At 33.5% G+C, this 18,419-nt stretch overlaps 1 protein-coding gene across 13 annotated transcripts in view; it reads left to right on the top strand.

The window, feature by feature from the left end:
* Positions 1 to 18,419, top strand: part of LOC141333649 (glutamate receptor-interacting protein 1-like) — a 331,685-nt gene that overhangs the window by 175,748 nt on the left and 137,518 nt on the right. Inside the window, exon 1 of one of the 13 annotated variants that reach the window (XM_073838711.1) lies at positions 6,952 to 7,370. The exons of the other annotated variants lie outside the window; for them this stretch is intronic. Within the exon in view, the coding sequence (XP_073694812.1) occupies positions 7,316 to 7,370 (55 nt within the window). The 5' untranslated portion in view covers positions 6,952 to 7,315. Of the gene's footprint in view, positions 1 to 6,951; positions 7,371 to 18,419 lie in introns of those variants that run through there. 13 annotated transcript variants of the gene reach the window in all.

The following is an 18,419-nucleotide window of genomic DNA, read 5'->3' as shown; positions in this document are numbered from 1 at the left end:
TCATTGTTGTTAATAATAATAATATTTATTATTATTATAAGTTATAAATTGAATATTATAAATTGAATAAGAAATTTTGAAACAAAAACGAAAAACAAAAAATAATCACATACATTTGCTGTTGTTGATGATAATAATAATAATAATAATAGTAATTGTTATTATTATTGTATTATTGTTATTACTATTATCATTAAGATTGAATAACAAAAATGTAAAAAACAAAATGTAAAAAACAAACAAAATAAGTATAACAATAATATAAATTTACTGTTGTTAGTAGTAATAATAATAATAATAATATCTGAATAACAAATCTCTAAATAAGTAAAATGAAATAAAAAATAAATGTAAAAACTAAAAATAATAATAATATAAATTTATTGTTGTAAATAATAATAATAATAATAATAATAATAATAATAATATTATTATTATTATTATTATTATTATTATTATTATTATTAAAAATTGAATAACAAAAAAATTAAAAACAAAATGAAAAACAAAAAATGTTTGTTAGGTATAACAATAATAATAATATCGGAATAACATATCTCTAAGTAACTAAAATGAAATAAAAAAGAAATGTAAAAAAGAAAAAAAATCATAACAATAATAATATCTGAATAATATATCTTTAAATAACTAAAATGAAATCAAAAAGAAATGTAAAAAGAAAAACAAGTAATAATAATGATAATAATATCCAAATAACGTATCTCTAAATAACAAAACTTAAATGAGAAATAAGTGTAAAAAATGAAAAGCAAAAAATAATAATGATAACAATAATAATAATAATCTAAATGTACTGTTGTTAATTATAATTATTATTATTATTATTATTATTATTATTATTATTATTATTATTATTAATTGAGTAACAAAAAATGTAAAAACTAAATGAAAAACAAAGCAATCACAAACATTACAACAATAATAACAATATCTGAATAACATATCTCTAAATAACTAAAATGCAATAAAAAATAACAGTAAAAATAATAATATCTGAAAAACATATCTCTAAATAACTAAGATTAAATACAAAATAAATGTAAAAAAAATAACAATAATAATATGAATTTACTGATGTTAATAATATAATAATAATAATAATTATTATTATTATTATTATTATTATTATTATTGTTGTTGTATTATTATTAAAATTTGAATAACAATAAAATAAAAAAGAATAACAATAATAATACAATTTTATTGTTGTTTTTAGTAATAATAATAAAATCTGAATAATATATGCCTAATAACTAAAATATTATTTCAGTAATCTAGCTCATTATTATCTTAGTACTAATATTAAAATAAATATTATTGAACATTATTAAACATTATTATATTAATAATAAACATTATTATTATTAAAAATTGAATAACAAAAAAGAAATGCATATAGTACTTCTCTAACTCAAATTAAATTATTATTTGCCATTTAGAGATGCAATGCTGAAGGCAACATTAGTAGCACTTCATTTGCATGTGGATTCTGACGCATTCCCTGCACGTAATGGCCAGGGTTTCATTCCGACCCTTCCATTTGCTTCCATTAGGCTGAATCAATACAGAGCTTTCTCTAGTGAAACAACAAAAGAGATGGAGAGACATGGCTATGTGCCTGTTTGTGTGTCTGCTTTATAGTCACTTAATATAGAACTTAATTAGATGCTGATTAGCCAACCATTAAAACAAACATGATTTAAATACGTAATAGTGCAAACACTACCCAAAATGCTACTCAAAGCCAATTTTAAAATAGAGCAAAAGTTTTACTGTATTTGTTAAAGATGCTTAAAATCTTAAATACATTTAGGGACATTTTTAAACGTTTAAAACCACCTTTGTTATACATGAAAGATTCGTTTAAAAGTGTGAAATCAAGCCAGGAGGAGATTATTATTAGTATAAACCGCTCTAATAAATTTCAGTATCAAATGTCAGTGCCTTATTTCTCTGCAGGAGTGATTTTGGCACAGATTACAGCCCCCAAATACAAATGAATCACCATGTATCCCCCTACTCGGTTTTAAATAGACACTTCCAGCAGAACGATGTGCCCTGGCACTAAGTACACATCATTTTTAAGCTGCTCCCACAATCCAACAGTGATGTGTGTTTACTCTGATGGCCCACACAGCCCCAGATTTCAGTCCAGCCGAGTGGGATGAGGTGCAAACGGATGTACGCTGTTTGTGTGGGCTGCAAAGTGATAATTATATATGTAACAGCTTTGAATTTGTTTGAACCTACAGAATCTTTGAGGTGAACCGCAGCACTGCGGTATAAATTCTATTTGAGCCATTTTGATTGATAGTTCGCCGATTTCACCACTAGAGGCCGCTGATGTTGCACCTAAAGGAAAACCGTTGTCCTCGCCATTTCAGCACCAGTGCTGTTGGACAGCTCCCGCCATTGTCCCTGCTGCTCTTTATAGGCTGAAGGCTTTATACAGCTCATTTATATAGTTCAGTGCTTTTGCTCTTTGTGGGGAAAATGTTCTCAGCCTGCCTCTAGCTTGCTTGTCAAAAACACGGTGATTCAATTTTTCATGGTCTGGTTAATCCCAACCTCAAGATATACAGCATTCATGGTGATGAGAGCTAAGCTATATCATTTTTTAGTGGAATGACATTTCCTTGCTTTTAATAATAATGGTTTTATGAAACTGTGTGCTCAATTCCTCTGATTTTGTTCCTCTTATTTCAGAGAGCCATTTATAGAATTCAATCCCCCAAGACCACCAAGTCAAAAGGGGCATCTGAGTGGACCATTTTGACATGTATATTCTATCTGTCTGACTGTAGTTTCCCTAAACGCTCTCAGCATCTAATGGCTAGATTTGCTAGGACCCCCAACCCGGCAAGTTCACAGCTTCATGATTTGGTTTAATAACAGACCACTGTGTCTGTATGTCATGTTGATGTGACAGTCTACATGCATCCGTGCACAACAGCACCCACCAATTACTTGACTTCACGTGTGCAAATGTAAACTTGGCAACCCGTATGGAAAGGGGTCCTAATCATGTCAGCTGTCACCTTTAGAGCTGTTATGAGAAAACATAAAGCATCCTACTGATTTGATTGGCATTGCCGCCACGCTCATCCGGGGGAAATTGATTGCACCATCCCGGGAGACGAACAAGAGGCTTGATTCCTGTTATTTAAGAATGTTTTGCACACATGTGTAGTCCCTATTATTGAGATTGAGGGAGTGATCATGGACCTTGAGGAGGCTGATTTGTCAGTGAGCATGGATAGAAAAACACACTCTCAACTCAGTTTTTGAAATTTCTCTCTCTCTCTCAAAAAAAATGTGTGTGTGTGTGTGTGTGTGTGTATATATATATATATATATATATATATATATATATATATATTGTGTGTGTGTGTGTGTGTGTGTGTGTGTGTGTGTGTGTGTATATATATATATATATATATATATATATATATATACACACACACACACACACACACACACACACACACACACACACATATGTATATAAACTACCAGTCAAAAGTTTTTGAACAGCAAGCTTTTTTGTTTTTAAAAGAAGTCTCTTTTGCTCACCAAGCTTGCATTTATTTGATCCAAAGTGCAGCAAAAAAAAATATATATTTTTACTATTAAAAAAACCTATTTGAATATATTTTAAAATATAATTTATTCCTGTGATTTTAAAGCTGAATTTGTAGCATCATTACTCCAGTCACTTGATCCTTCAGAAATCATTCTAATATTCTGATTTGCTGCTCAAAAACATCTGTTATTATTATCACGTTGAATTTTTTTGAATAGAAATTTCAGAAAAATCTTTGTAACATTGTAAATGTCTTAATCATCACTTTTGATCAATTTAAAGCATCCTTGCTAAATAAAATTATTAATTTATATATGCTGTATATATTGATTCCAAGCTTTTGAATGGTATAGTGTATAATGTTACAAAAGCTTTCTATTTTAGATAAATGCTGATCTTTGGATCTTTCTATTCATTACAAAATCCTGAAAAAAAAATTATTCAACTGGTTAAAATATTGATAATAATAATGATAAACTCTCTTGAACAGCAAATCAGCATATTACAATAATTTCTTAAGGTGACACTGAAGACTGGAGTAATGATGCTGAAAATTTAAAGTAGCTTTAATCACAGGAATAAATTGCTTTTTAAAATATATATATAAAAAAATATTTTAAATAGTAAAATATTTTTACAGTTTTTCTGTACTTTGGATCAAATAAATGAAGAGACTTCTTTAAAAAACAATTTTTTACATATGTAAATGTAATAACTATTTAAAATGTTAATAAAAAATACATATATTTATATACTGTATGTGTGTATTATTAACTGTTTTATGTAAATAGTTATATGTTTGACAAGAGTGTATTGGCTATTTTCAAAATTAACAACCCTTTTAATGTCCTGCATGTCGGCAAAGCATTAAAATTCACTCGTCAATCCATTTCGTGCCGTCTTCGAACTGATGCCTTGTTGATTAAATATTATATGCAAATGTACGTCCCAAGCAGGGAACATTTGTCTTGTGGGCTTCTCATGTGGGATGCATAAATTAGAGCTTGCACGGAGTATTTTGGGATAGAGTCAACCTGGATTTAAAGTTTTATTTGCCTCTGAATTTTTTAATTTTGGCCGGGGCGGAAATGACTGTGGTTTACGCAGTTTGTTACCCATCTTGGGCCACGTTCTTTAAATAAGGGGATGGCTGTATGTGGCACTGGTGGGTCTTAAACAGTAGGAGAGTGCCTCAGTTCACTGACGGCTCTATAAAATTTGCACAGAGCTGACATAATGATTCCATCTACTCCAGCACTAGCGGATTTCCCTACATTTCCTTCAAACAACAGTGTGCAGATCTCATTGCACGCTCTACCCACAGAGAACCTCAGGCGTGGCATGCCAAATTGCATCTCTCATCTTGACATGGTGATAGTCCAGAGCATTATTTATCCAAGTGGACAGACAAATCCCTGTATGTGTGTAATCTGATCAGTATGCATAATCCTAGTACTAAAACCTCATCCCTCTCTTCAGGAACATTGATCCACTCCGCTGGACTGTCAACCTGGATGCCTGACAAAATTAAAATGAAGGAAATACAAAAAATAAAAAATAAACGAGGGGGGGTTGAAAAGAGAGATTAGACCCCTTTGATCTCAGACACGCAGTTCGGCTGTTATCTCAGACGCTTCTTACGAGCGTCAGGGGAGGAATGGAGTATGGTGGCGATGACCTTAATACTTTCATTCACGTTAAAGACTCATTCAGGCGTATTTCAAACACAAACAGAGACAGACCCCTTTAATACGTGGTCCCTCGTCGCTAAGCTTATCGTGACTCCAAATGTCTGATATACACGGAGATACCGCCACTGACCTAAATGCATGCTATCTGTGCTATAAAAAGGACTGCTGCTCAGCAGTGAATACAGCAGCACTGGCCTGCAAAATCACTCTTGATTGTGTGATTGGCGTTATGCAAATGTAAGAAGTGAATAAACAGACACTAATTGCTAATTAACAGTTCGAAAATGTGTATTCGAAAGAGGGAAACAATCTTATTGTTGCATATTTAAAAATTAGCCATTTTCTGTGTTTTGAAGTGCTTTGTTATTTTAGTTTCCTAATGAAAATTAGTCTGGCTTCCTGTCAGGGGAATTGATAGGCTTTTAATTGTGCTCTTATATAAGGTTAACTTTGATTTTTCTAGTTTGAAGAAACATCTAAATGAAAAAAAAGCACAGCAGATGATAACATCCCTCTATCCCACATGGTTATATAATAAGTTTATAAATATTATAAATGTTGCGTAATGTAATAACAATATACAGTCAAACCAAAATGTATTTGGACACCTTTAACATTTCTTATATTACATCAGTTTAGAAAATGCTGATAAAATATGACAAGAACTCAGAGTTGAACTGAATTCATCTTGATAATCTCATAACTTTGATAGAAAGGTATGTAACGGATTATAATCAAACAAAAATTCAGACATTTGTTAGTATGGCAATATTTACACAACCATCAATACTTTGTTGACCAATTACCAAGCAATGCTTCACTTTGTTCAGTCTGTGGTGTAAAAAGATCGCATTAGCAGATAAACAAAAAACACATTGTCAGGTCAAAGTGTCTGAATAATTTTTGGTCCCAAATTTTTATCAGTTTTACTGGTTGTCCATTGTATGAAGAATTGTTGGGTACAATATATCATGGTTGACTTTATTTTGCTATCCTCACTTACATAAATGAACTAGGGTCCTGCACCCACTAATGAAAAAAGAGAAATATTTTATCTAGTTTTTGAATATTTTTGGTTTGACTGTAACCCAAATGCCACCCAAATTCAAAATGTGGAAGTATTTTTTTCTGATTTTATTTATAACATTTTAATTGTATTAATTGTTTTTTTTTTGTTTTTTTTATTGACCTATTTAATGGTGAATAGTGCTTGAAATGGCATAGTAACACCCTAGCAACCCCCCAGAATTGTTTTTTTGAATAGCAAGCAACATTTTCTTTTTGGAAAAATATAAAATACAGTGTGTTTTCAGTTGATGTTAGTTCCATTTTATAGGAAAATTGAGCTGTTATGATTATGTCAGTTTGTAGGTCAACAGGGGGTGTTGATTTTCCATTGGCTCCTGTGGAACGTCCTATGGATTTGGTTTTACGTCAGATTTATTTTAATGAAATACAAAACAGCTATTCTAAAAACCCATAGGAAATATCTGAAAGAGGCTAATTCTTTTGTAATGGACTATAAACTGTACAGCTCTGTAAGGAATCTAATTATTCAGATTGCAAATGTATGTTAATGAATTGATTGAATTGAAACTACGCCCTCGCAAAAGACCAAGTCCGTTCTCTTAATGGAAAAGTTCATTTCTGACACTTCTTGCAAATAGAACGACGGCTCGTCTCCTGCCGTTCCCAGGTAGCAGCTACTACTGAATCCACCAAGCATGCAACTTTAAAAGCCCATTCAGATCAGACCGAGTCTCAGATGAGAAGCATCAGCCGCGCTCTGCGTGTTCTTCCTCTGCGCGCTTTCCAATGGATTTTATATGTGGGGGGAAAAAATATGATTTGCCATTATAAAGCACGGATCTCAGCGCTGCAGGGACGTAGTGCCTGATTCAAGCTCTGCACCGCGTACGGAGTCTGCCTTTCTCCGCTGGGACACACGGCGCCTGTGCTATGTATGTGCGAGGAATCGCTTTCATCGGAGCCCTTGGATGAGCACTTCGGCTGAGCTAGTATGATAGCCGTCTCGTTCAAATGCCGATGCCAGATACTGCGGAGAGTGAACAAAGGTACGGTCTCGGTTGTTTTTGTTCCTCGCTATATCTTATATGCAGCCCTCCCCGGTACGCGAGCGCGTTCTGCTATGATATTCGGACGTTTACGCAGGGCATTTAGACGCAGAGCGGGGTCACCGGACCTGATGGAGCACAGCGGAATGAACCAGCTATGGTCATGCAAACCTCGCGCCTTTGTTTTGAAATGTTCTCGCATGAAGCCCGGGGCAAAAAGACGCACTGAAGTATCGCTCGCCCGCCCCCCATTCATTAATATTTATCAGTGGAGTGCCGTAGTTTTGGTGGTCTGCTTAGTGCACTTGTAAGAGGAACAATGCTGATTTCTTTTTTTCTGTTTGTGTTTGCCTGACAGCTTCTCCCCTGTTAATTATTTACCTGAAGGCACACTGCTTCGTGCTGTGGTTTGGGAATTGTGTTTGTCTCTTGGATGAGAAGTACTCCTGATCCTGGTGTGAAACACAGGCTGGGTTTGTTTTTAAGCATCTCTAGTGGGAACTAAATCGTGATGAGTTGCGTGTCATGTTGCATTTTGACTGGTGGGTTTCTTTGACTGAAGGCTATTTTTTTGTTTCCCCAAATGTTCAGTGTTTTCTATGAGATGATTGCTACGCCAATGAATTATTTTTGTATGTTTTCCCCTTGACTAGTAGTGGTTTGTGTGAGTTAGCCAAGTTGGCATTGCATAAGAGATGCGAAATGGTGGAGTTGTCATAAATACTGCAAGTTGTCCTCCCTCAGGGGAAAACACTTGACCTCAATAAGATGTGTAAATACCCAGTTGGCTGTGCAGCCAGAACGAAGATCCCTTTCATCTATGGGCAACTGGTACTGGTTTCTGGTCTTATACAGGTCTCTGGTGTAAACTTGGGGCAGCAGGTGTCCATGTCTGATTTTCCATGATGCTGTTGTGCATCAGTCATATAGTTCCCCCTATGGGGTTGCCTCCTGGGGTTTAATGCATCTACAGCATGGTTGAATGTGTCCCAAATTTGTCTTTTTTATTTATTTATTTTTTAGACATGACACAGATCTGTTGACAATGTGAACCATGGAAATCACAGCGAATTTGACGTTTTCAGTTCAAATTTGATACACCTTCCAATGTGGAGAGAAATGGGATTTTCACAGGTTAAAAAGTTAATTCTGAGATATAGATTTACTGGTATTATGATTTAATGCCTGTGTCTCTTCTTGCTGTTTTTCGCAATTAGCATTTGTTTATTTTTAAAATTCATCTCAAGCCCCCTGCAGTCTGATGCATTTCGTTATGCTCTGTTTACAGTCCTAAGAAGCATGTTTTTAAGAATTGTTTTGATAATCCAACGTTTAGTAATAAAAAATATATATATATGTAGTCTTCCTTGGAGTCTTTGGAAGTGGACAATATAAAGCATAATATCTAATTTTTGTCCTTTTATATGTGACCTTGGACCACAAAACCAGTCATAAGGGTCTTTTTTTTTTAAAACTGAGGTTTATACATTATCTGAAAGCTGTAAGGATAGGACAATATTTAGCCGAGATACAACTATTTGAAAATATGGAAGCTGAGGGTGCACAAAAATTCAAAGTATTGAGAAAATCGCCTTTAAAGATGTTCAAATGAAGTTCTAATGCGTATTACTAATCAAAAATTAAGTTTTGATATATTTACAGTTGGAAAGTGACAAAATATATTCATGGAACATGATCATTCCTTAATATCCAAATGATTTTTGGCATAAAAGACAAATTGATCATTTTAACCTATACAATGTATTTTTGGCTATTGCTATAAATATACCTGTGCTACTTAAGACAGGTTTTGTACTCCAGGGTTACACATTATGACATTTCATCATGTTGAGTATTCCAAAATAGGCTTTTTTATGTGTATTTTTTTAAATAATACACAAAGACTTGTGTATTATTTGAGGCTCTTTTAAAAGGTCATGTAAAATACCTCACAAAAAAAACAGCCATTTTTGCTTACGGTGTGAATGTAGCCTTTCATTTGGACTGTGTTTGCGTGTACAGTATGTTGTTAGACACTTAGGTAGAGCCATTTGACTCATGATGAGTCAGCGAGTCGTCTGTTATAGGTGAAATGAAAGCACATATGATGAATAACTTATTCAAGACAGATGATGTCAGCTAATGGACACTACTGTCAAGGTTTCTGTAGACTGATGGTTCCTGGCTACAAAAGGTTAAAGCAATAGGTAATCTTCATTGCATCAGAGATGTCATAATGTGGCTTTGTCTGCTCATATTAGTCAATGTTTTGCAACATCAAAAGCCAACAGTAATAAGCATTGATATTGAAGTAAAAGATAATCAGAGGGTTCTTGAATTGCCTTGAAAGATAATGACAGGCTGAATGTGCATGACTACTTACCACATAATCACATAAATGGACATATTTTGACCAATCAGAATCAGAGATTGCCGAAATCAATGTGATATTACTAACATTCAGTTTTTAAAATAAAGGTTCTTTATATGAGATCTGGGGTTCCATGAAGAAGCTTTAAAGGGATAGTTCACCCAAAAATGAAAGTTTGATGTTTATCTGCTTACCCCCAGGGCATCCAAGATATAGGTGACTTTGTTTCTTCAGTAGAACACAAACAAAGATTTTTAACTCAAACCATTGCAGTCTGTCAGTCAGATAATGGCAGTCAATGGGGCCCACTGCTTTGAGAGTCTAAAAGACATAAACAGACAAAACCAAATTAAACCTTGCGGCTCGTGACGATACATTGAGGTCTTAACATGCAAAACAATCAGTCTGTGCAAGAAACTGGACAGAATTTATATAATTTTTACCTCTGATCCAGCGCAATGTCCAACTGTTCTAAGTGCGTTCACAATAGCCGGCGCGTGATGAAGAGCAAGCAACCATAATTTCAGTCGATCAGGCTCAAAATTTGGAAGTCGGTGAAAAGTCAACACTCCCAGATGAGTTTGCGCAAGCAAACTAATCTTTTAGTTTTTAATCGGTTGCAACAATCGTGAGCACAATGCGTCAAGTGCTGGCTGTTGTGAACATGCTCAGGACAGTTAGACATTGTGCTAAATCAGAGGTAAAAAATTATATAAATACTGTTCAGTTTCTTGCATAGACTGATTGTTTCATGTGTTAAGACCTCAATGTATCATCACGAGCCACAGGATTTAATTTGGTTTTGTTTGATTTGTTTTTTTTGACTCAAAGCCATGGGTCCCATTGACTGCCATTATCTGACTGACAGACTGCAACGGTTTGAGTTAAAAATCTTCATTTGTGTTCTACTGAAGAAACAAAGTCACTTACATCTTGGATGCCCTGGGGGTAAGCAGATTAACATCAAATTTTCATTTTTGGGTGAACTATCTCTTTAACTTAAATGGAATCTTTCCATTCCATAAAAGGTTCTTAATGAAACTCTTCACTGAAAGGTTCTTTGGGGAATCAAAAATGCTTCTTCTATGGTTCTTCTTCCCTTTTGGAATCTATTTTTAAGAGTTACATAGCTTCATCTTTTTTTCCTCTCACCAGGGTCCATTGCAGCTTGTTGTTGATGAATTGTCATCTCATTTGAGATCGTCTAGTGTTCCTGGCCTTAGCCGTGTGCCGCATTTGTCTTGGTCGTGGCATTTATGGTGCCATGGCCTGTCGGTTTTATATCTCTGTTACACATTTGCAGGCATTCAGTCAGAAAATGAAAAAGAGGCCCAAGGTATTGGTTTCTTCTTCATTTTCCTTCACAGAGACAGAAATTGTGCCTAAAAACAATATTAATTAGATGATTCTTGCCAAACTGAAAGGTGGGATACTACTGACAGGTTGATTAAATTAATGTATTCCATATTTTTTTCTCCAACTGGAATAAACATGCCAAGCTTCACCTCTGCAGGTGTTCTCTGAGCTGTGCCAATTATATTTTAGTTGCATGTATGGTAATGAGTGGAGCCAACCACACTGCCACTCACAACTGTACTGCTTTCAGGGGACACAAGGTGGGCAGAAAGATCTGGCTATATTTTATATACCGGTCACGAAAAAATGTCTGCCTGTTTTGTAGATTGTATATTTGGGCTTGAGTGGGAGTTTGTGTGCTCATATGTTTCCGTCTGTGAGCTTATGTTCCAGGTTTGTGTGTCTGGTTGTGGCAGCAGTGTCACGCCGTACCTACTGTAGTAATTGGTATGCTAATCGCTCCCTGACTCTGATAAGGGACATTTTTCCATTTCCATTCTTCAGCAGTCATTGGGTACACTGTAACCCTTTTGCATGGAGCTCAGTGGCTCAGGCCACCTGCTTCCTAACTGAAAAACAATTTAGAGCTCAGTTTCTAGAGCTGCATTAAGGGAACCAGCTGATAAGCTCTGATTCACACCAGATAGAAAGACAAAACACACACCTACCGAGAGACAGAAACTGCACGGCAAAACAGCTATGAAACGAAATGAATATCCTGCTACCGGCATGAACTAAAAGATACATAAATAAATGTGATCCTGGACCACAAAACCAGTCATAAGGGTCTATTTTTTTAAATTTGAAAGTTACATCATCTGAAAGCTGACTAAAAAAGCTTTTGTCATTGATTTATGGTTTGTTAGGATAGAATAAATTTGGCCAAGATACTATTTGAAAATGTGGAATCTGAGGGTGCAAAACAGTCAAAAAAGAGAAAATCACCTTTAAATTTGTCCAAATGAAGTTCTTACTAATCAAAAATGTAATTTTGATTTATTTATGGTAGGAAATTTACAAAATATCTTCATGGAACATGATTTTTACTTGATATCCTAATGATTTTTGGCACAAAAGAAAAATCAATCATTTTGAACCATACAATACAAATATACCCGTGCGATTTAAGACTGGTTTTGTGCTCCAGGGTCACAAATAGACTAAAGTTAACTCAAATGCATAGAATTTAAACTGTTAGGGTCCATAACATTTTTTTAAGGAAAGAATTTAATACTTTTATTCTGCAAGGATGCATTAAATGGATCAAAAGTGACATTGGTTAACTGATAATGTTACAAAACTTTATATAAATCAAATATTATATTCAACTGTTTATAGCATTGCATTTTACCATTGAACAATGTTTATTGAGCATCAAATCAACATATTAGAATGATTTCTGAAGGATCATGTAACACTAAAGACTGGAGTAATTGCTGCTAAAAAAATCTACTTTGTCATCAAAGAAATAAATTATATTTTAAAATAAATTAAAATTTAGAATTCTAACAATATTTGCTATGTTTGCTGTATTTTTAATCAAATAATTGCAGCATTGGTTAGACAAAAACATAGTCAAACATTCAAAAACATAATACAAAAAATATATGTATTATATAAATATATTATTACATATATGTGACCCTGGAACACAAAACCAGTCATAAGTAGCACAGGTATATTTGTAGCAATAGCCAACAATAATTTTCTTTTTTGGCAAAAATCTTTTGGGTATTAAGTAAGGATTATGTTCCATGAAGACATTTTGTAAATTTCCTACCATAAATATATCAAAACTTAATTTTTGATTAGTAATATGCATTGCTAAGGACTTCATTTTTAAAAGCAATTTTCTCAATATTTAATTTTTTTTTTATACCCTCAGATTTCAAACCATCCATCAATGGAATTTATTCAGCTTTCAGATAGTGTATAAATCTCAATTTTGAAAAATTGACCCTTTTGACATATTTTGTGGTCCAGGGTCACATAAACATTGAATTAATAAAACTAGTAAGACATTTTGCCATTCATGATATTTTGCCCCCCTAAGAAATGTTTTAAGACCAATAAATGGACTTGTTGTTCAGGCAACTGAACACTGACTACTTCAGTAATATGTGCTTTTACACAATCCTAGGATTCGACAGCAGGGACAACTGCTGCTGCTGTGCCGCTGGATGAGCATCACACCTTTTTCTTGTTTCATTCACACACCGGAGGAGCTATCATGGTTTCCTAAAAGTCCACGGAGCTTCAAGCTCTTTCGCCCGGCTGGAGTTTCAAAAGAAATCTGTCAGTTTTTTTTTATTTTTTTCCAGTGGTGAGAGATGCTGCGTTCGCCGCATCTGGCTCTTATTCATTCTGCTGGCACACGTCTATCCTGATCTCAACCGCTTTCACTTTGAACAGCCTTCATCAATCCTTTTACGTTTGCTTGACAGCTGGATTTAGTGCCAGGAAGAGGAGGTGGTGATGGAGGTGCTTTTTGCGTTATGGGCGCATGTTTTGAAACTGTAAAACCTAGAGGCATTACGATTTGACAGCTTCCAATGAGCGTCCTATATTTAAATCATGGCATATGGAACGGAGGAGAGGAGAACAGAGCTCATTAAGTGTGAAGTTCAGGCTCCTGATGTGTCAACCTTCAGCCTTTTGCGACCAGTAAAACGTATGTCATGGGAAACATGTGTACTAATTAACTTGATTTTTACCTTTTCTGAAGAAAATATGAGAGCTGCTTGCCAGGGCAAAACTCTCTGGACCAATTCCAATGGGTTGCTCTTGCAGTCTGAGTGGTTTTTAGTGTGTTTCTAGGGTCCTCTGGGTCCTTTCTGTAAAGGGGTAGTTCACCCAAAAATGAAAATTTTGTCATTAATTACTCACCCTCATGTTGTTCCAAACTTGTATGACCTTCATTCATATTGGGAACACAAATTCAGATATTAGCTTTCTGACTCTCTAGACAGCAAGGTAACTGACACATTCATGGCCCGGAATGGTAGTAAGGACATCGTTTAAATAGTCCATGTGACTTTAGTGGTTTAACCATAATGTTATAAAGCTGTGAGAATACTTTTTGTGCCCAAAGAAAAAAAAAGACTTTATAAAACAATTTCTTCTCTTCTGTGTCAATCTTTGACGCGCATTGAATGTTTCATAAAAAAATATCTTTTGAACGACATGAGGGTGAGTAATTTAATGACAGAATTTTCATTTTTAGTTAAGCTATCCCTTTAACTTTCTTCACACTGCTAGCTTGCAAACTCAAACTGACCAAAAGTCAGTTATTTTTAATTAGACTACACGATTTCTGTATGATTGGGAATGAAAAATGTTGTTCATGTGGTTCTAACACATTATCCAAACAAAGTTTCCCTTACAGTCCATTTAACCTTACAGTTGGACCTTACCAATAATATTTTTTGTAAAATATTTGTAATTTTGTAATTCATTTTTTTATTTATTTGTACAAATTGTCACGAAATATAAATTAGCTTGTTTATTTGCACATTTGCAACCATTTTAGTTGTAGTTTCGCTCTGTTATTGATATTTGTTCATAATAATTTGACGCTTATTTACTGCAAAACTTATACAAACACAATTGCCTCCAGAATGTTAAAGGAATAGTTCACCCAAAAATGAAAATTCTGTCATTAATTATTCACGCTACACGAAAGAGAAGAAAGTGTTAAAATAGCATTGTTTTTTGTTTTTCTTTTTGTATTCTTTGCACACAAGAAGTATTCTCATAGTGTCAGTTGCATTGCTGTCTATGCAGGGTCAGAAAGCTCTCAGATTTCATCAAAAAGATCTTAATTTGTGTTCTGAAGATGAACTAAGGTCTTACGGGTTTGGAACGACACGAGGGTGAGCAATTAATGACAGAATTTTCATTTTTGGTGAACTATCCCTTTAACCCTCATTCACACTGCTTGCTTGCAAACTCAAACTGACCCAAAGTCAGTTATTTTTAATTAGAGTTCATGATTTCTGTATGATTGGGTATGAAAAGTAGTAAAATGTTATATTGACACATTCGATTTAACAGTCAATTTAACCTTTGAGTTGGCCCTCATATGCTAAACAATTACCTTTAATATTTTTTTGTAAAATGTTTGTAATTTTTTTGTATTATTTCTATAATTAATTCTATATATTTTTATTTATTTGATTTATTTAAGATTTAAAATTGCAATGCAATATTTATTTGCAAGCTGCAACCATTCTCACATTTGCAAAATTCTGTCATTAATTATTATACATCAAAGACTGACATGAAAGAGAAGAAATTGTAGAATAAAGTCTTGATTTTTGTCTTTGTGCACAAAAACATGGACTACTTTAATGATGTCCTTACTATCTTTCTGAGCCTTGAAAGTGTCAGTTGTGTTGCTGTCTATGCAACTCAGAAAGCTCTCGGATCTCATCAAAAATATCTTAATTTGTGTTCAGAAGATGAACGAAGGTCTTACAGGTTTGGAACGACACGAGGGTGAGCAATTAATGACAGAATTTTCATTTTTGGCTGAACTATCCCTTAAATTATTAGCAGCAAGTAACCTGATTCTCAGTCAAAATTGAATAATATCTTACTTTCACTAGCAGTACATCTCATTTAAGATCAAAACCTTCGGTCAAAGCTGACAGCCATTCAATGCGAATGGTTTCATAGTCTGAAAAGTGAAAATTGAGTGAGTTTACATTGAAAACGAATAGCACACTTCTAATGTCCAAAGCACATGAGTTATGTGCTAAAGTTTTGCACTCGTTGGTTTGCTCGTCCCCTACTTTAGCAGGGCAGACTGCGGAAGGTTAAAGTAAATAATGCTTGTCAGCAATATCAGCTTTGTGAAGTTACCTTCCTTGCATGGGCCGATGAAGTGTCAGGGCGTTGGGTCGTTCGGCTGATATGTGAGGCGATCAAGGCGACGAGAGCTTCTCAGCCTCCATTGGGTTTTCAATCAGCCCTGTCTTTTTTCTGCAGAATAACCTTTGTGCCTCCAGGAAGTCTGTTATTTTGAATGGACTACACTCCGTCGCTATACTTTGTAGCCCCCTGTGTAATTTTTCCCCAAAGGGTATGAATGTCACAGAGTTTTCTAAAGGTTAAGTGTATGGTTTTTTCAGGTACCTCAGATGGGAGACAGATAAGCATCCCTCCATCTCAGCTCTGTCTGGCTGGGTTTAAATATCACCTCAGTTCGAGAAAACCCCCTGGTGTGTTCTCAGACAGGTTAATAATATAGAAATATACTTATAAATGGCAGTCCTTCCTCAGCTGTCTGTTCTCCCGGGTCCAATTAAGTCATTTCCACCGCTGTGTCCGATTTTGGCAGGACTTGACGGCCTCCAGCTGGTCTTGAAGCCCGCTGCAGGTTTGTACGGCCGGTGGAAACAGTCTGCTCTGGTGTTATAATGTCCGTCAACCTGAACGACGCTCGTTCTACAGAGAAATCGCACCCAATTTAGCAAATAGCTATTGGGTTTAGCGCCAACCCGTTGAGGGTCTTATAAACACGTCGTACGTGCGCACAAACAAGCAGTCCTGATTCAGAACAGAAGCCTTCATTAGCCTCATTACATGCAAGGTTTGTTTTGCTTTTGCCTGTGTCAGCTGCACCGCATGTGTCCTCGGGCGGTGCTGCGTGCGTGTAGCTAATTTCCCCAAATTCGTGTACTGACCCGGAGTGTCGGAGCTTGAGCTTTGAGTTTACTTCATTTTGTGGTGTCAGCATTGTTTCTCGACAGGTTGTGTAATGCGTCGCGTGTCGTCTGATTGGCTAAGCTGCCTGCAGGGTGTAATCAACTGCTTCCATATGTCCGAATAGTAAAACTGGAACTGGTGTAGGGTGTCTTGGAGACTGAACACAGCCAGGCTGACGGCAAATATGAACAGCAGGCGTGAATAAACAGTCAGTAGACTATTTTGGCTAGTGGCTCAAATATTGTCTTGTTTTTTTTGTTTTTTTTAAATAGACGCATTCTCGCTATGCTAAATGGTTAGCGTGATTTGTGTAAAAACTCAATTACAATTTTTTGATTTGATAAAAATTGTGATTTCCGTTTATTTATTTGTTTGTTGCTTGTTTGTTCATTTGTAGACCTGCACAATTTGTATAAAACGTGATTTATCATTGTGATTTATACATCAATAGAACTTTATTTTTGTTATCGTTTTTGTTATACTATTATTATATATAATGTTAATAATAAAATACATTAAAAAAGTATTTAATAAAATAATAATAATGATTAAATTGTTGTTGATGATGTTATATATTATATACAATCATTTAAAAATACATTACATTTAAAAATATATTAATAATAATAATAACAGTTGTTGTTATATATTATTAATAAATACAAGTATTTTAAAATACTTATTAGTATTTACGAAAAATGTATTTAAAAATAATTGTTGTTATATTATATACAGTTCTCAAAAAAAGCCATTTTAGTGTAAAGTATATAAGAAAAATATAATAATTGTTGTTGCTGTTATATACTTGGTATATACATTTTAAAAATCTAATAAAAAATAAAATAATTATGTAGTATATTCAATATTAAGAAAAATCTAATAATAATGATAATAATGATAATAATAGTTGTTATACTATTTTTGTACAATTATTTAGAAAACATTTTTTAATTAAAAAATGGATTATTTAAAAAAATGTAATAAAAATAAAATATAACAATAATTGTTGTTATATACTATATACAATTATTTTAAAAATACATTTTAAAAGGTATTTAAGAAAAATTGAATAATATTTATTATAATAATTGTTGTTATGTACTGTTTTTTATACATTTATTTTAAAAATACATTTTAGAAAGATTTTATTTTCATTGAAGAAAAATGTAATAAAAATAAAGAAATAATAATAATTATTATTGTTGTTGTTATATACTATTATTTTATACAATTATTGTAAAAATGCTCTAAAAATAAGTATTTAAAAATATTAAAAAAAAATAATTGTCATTATAAAGTACTATACAATTATTAAAAAAACTTTTAAATGGTATTTAAGAAAACAATATAATAATAATGATAATATTATAGTTGTTGTAGTATACTATTATTTTTTAGTTATTTGAAAACATTTTAAAAATTGAGTATTTAAGAAAAATTTAATAAAAAATAACTGTTGCTGTTGTTATATACTATATTCAGTTATTTAAAAAATACATTTTCAAAGGTATTTAAGAAAAATATAATAATAATTGGTTTATATGGTTGTTTTATTCAATTATTTTAAAAATAGATTAAAAATAGTATTTAATAGTATTTAAGAAAAATTTAAT

The sequence above is a fragment of the Garra rufa genome, chromosome 4, assembly GCF_049309525.1.
Source record: "Garra rufa chromosome 4, GarRuf1.0, whole genome shotgun sequence".
NCBI lineage: Eukaryota > Metazoa > Chordata > Actinopteri > Cypriniformes > Cyprinidae > Garra > Garra rufa.
Note: the sequence above shows the minus strand (reverse complement) of the source record. Positions and strands in the feature narration are given on the sequence as shown.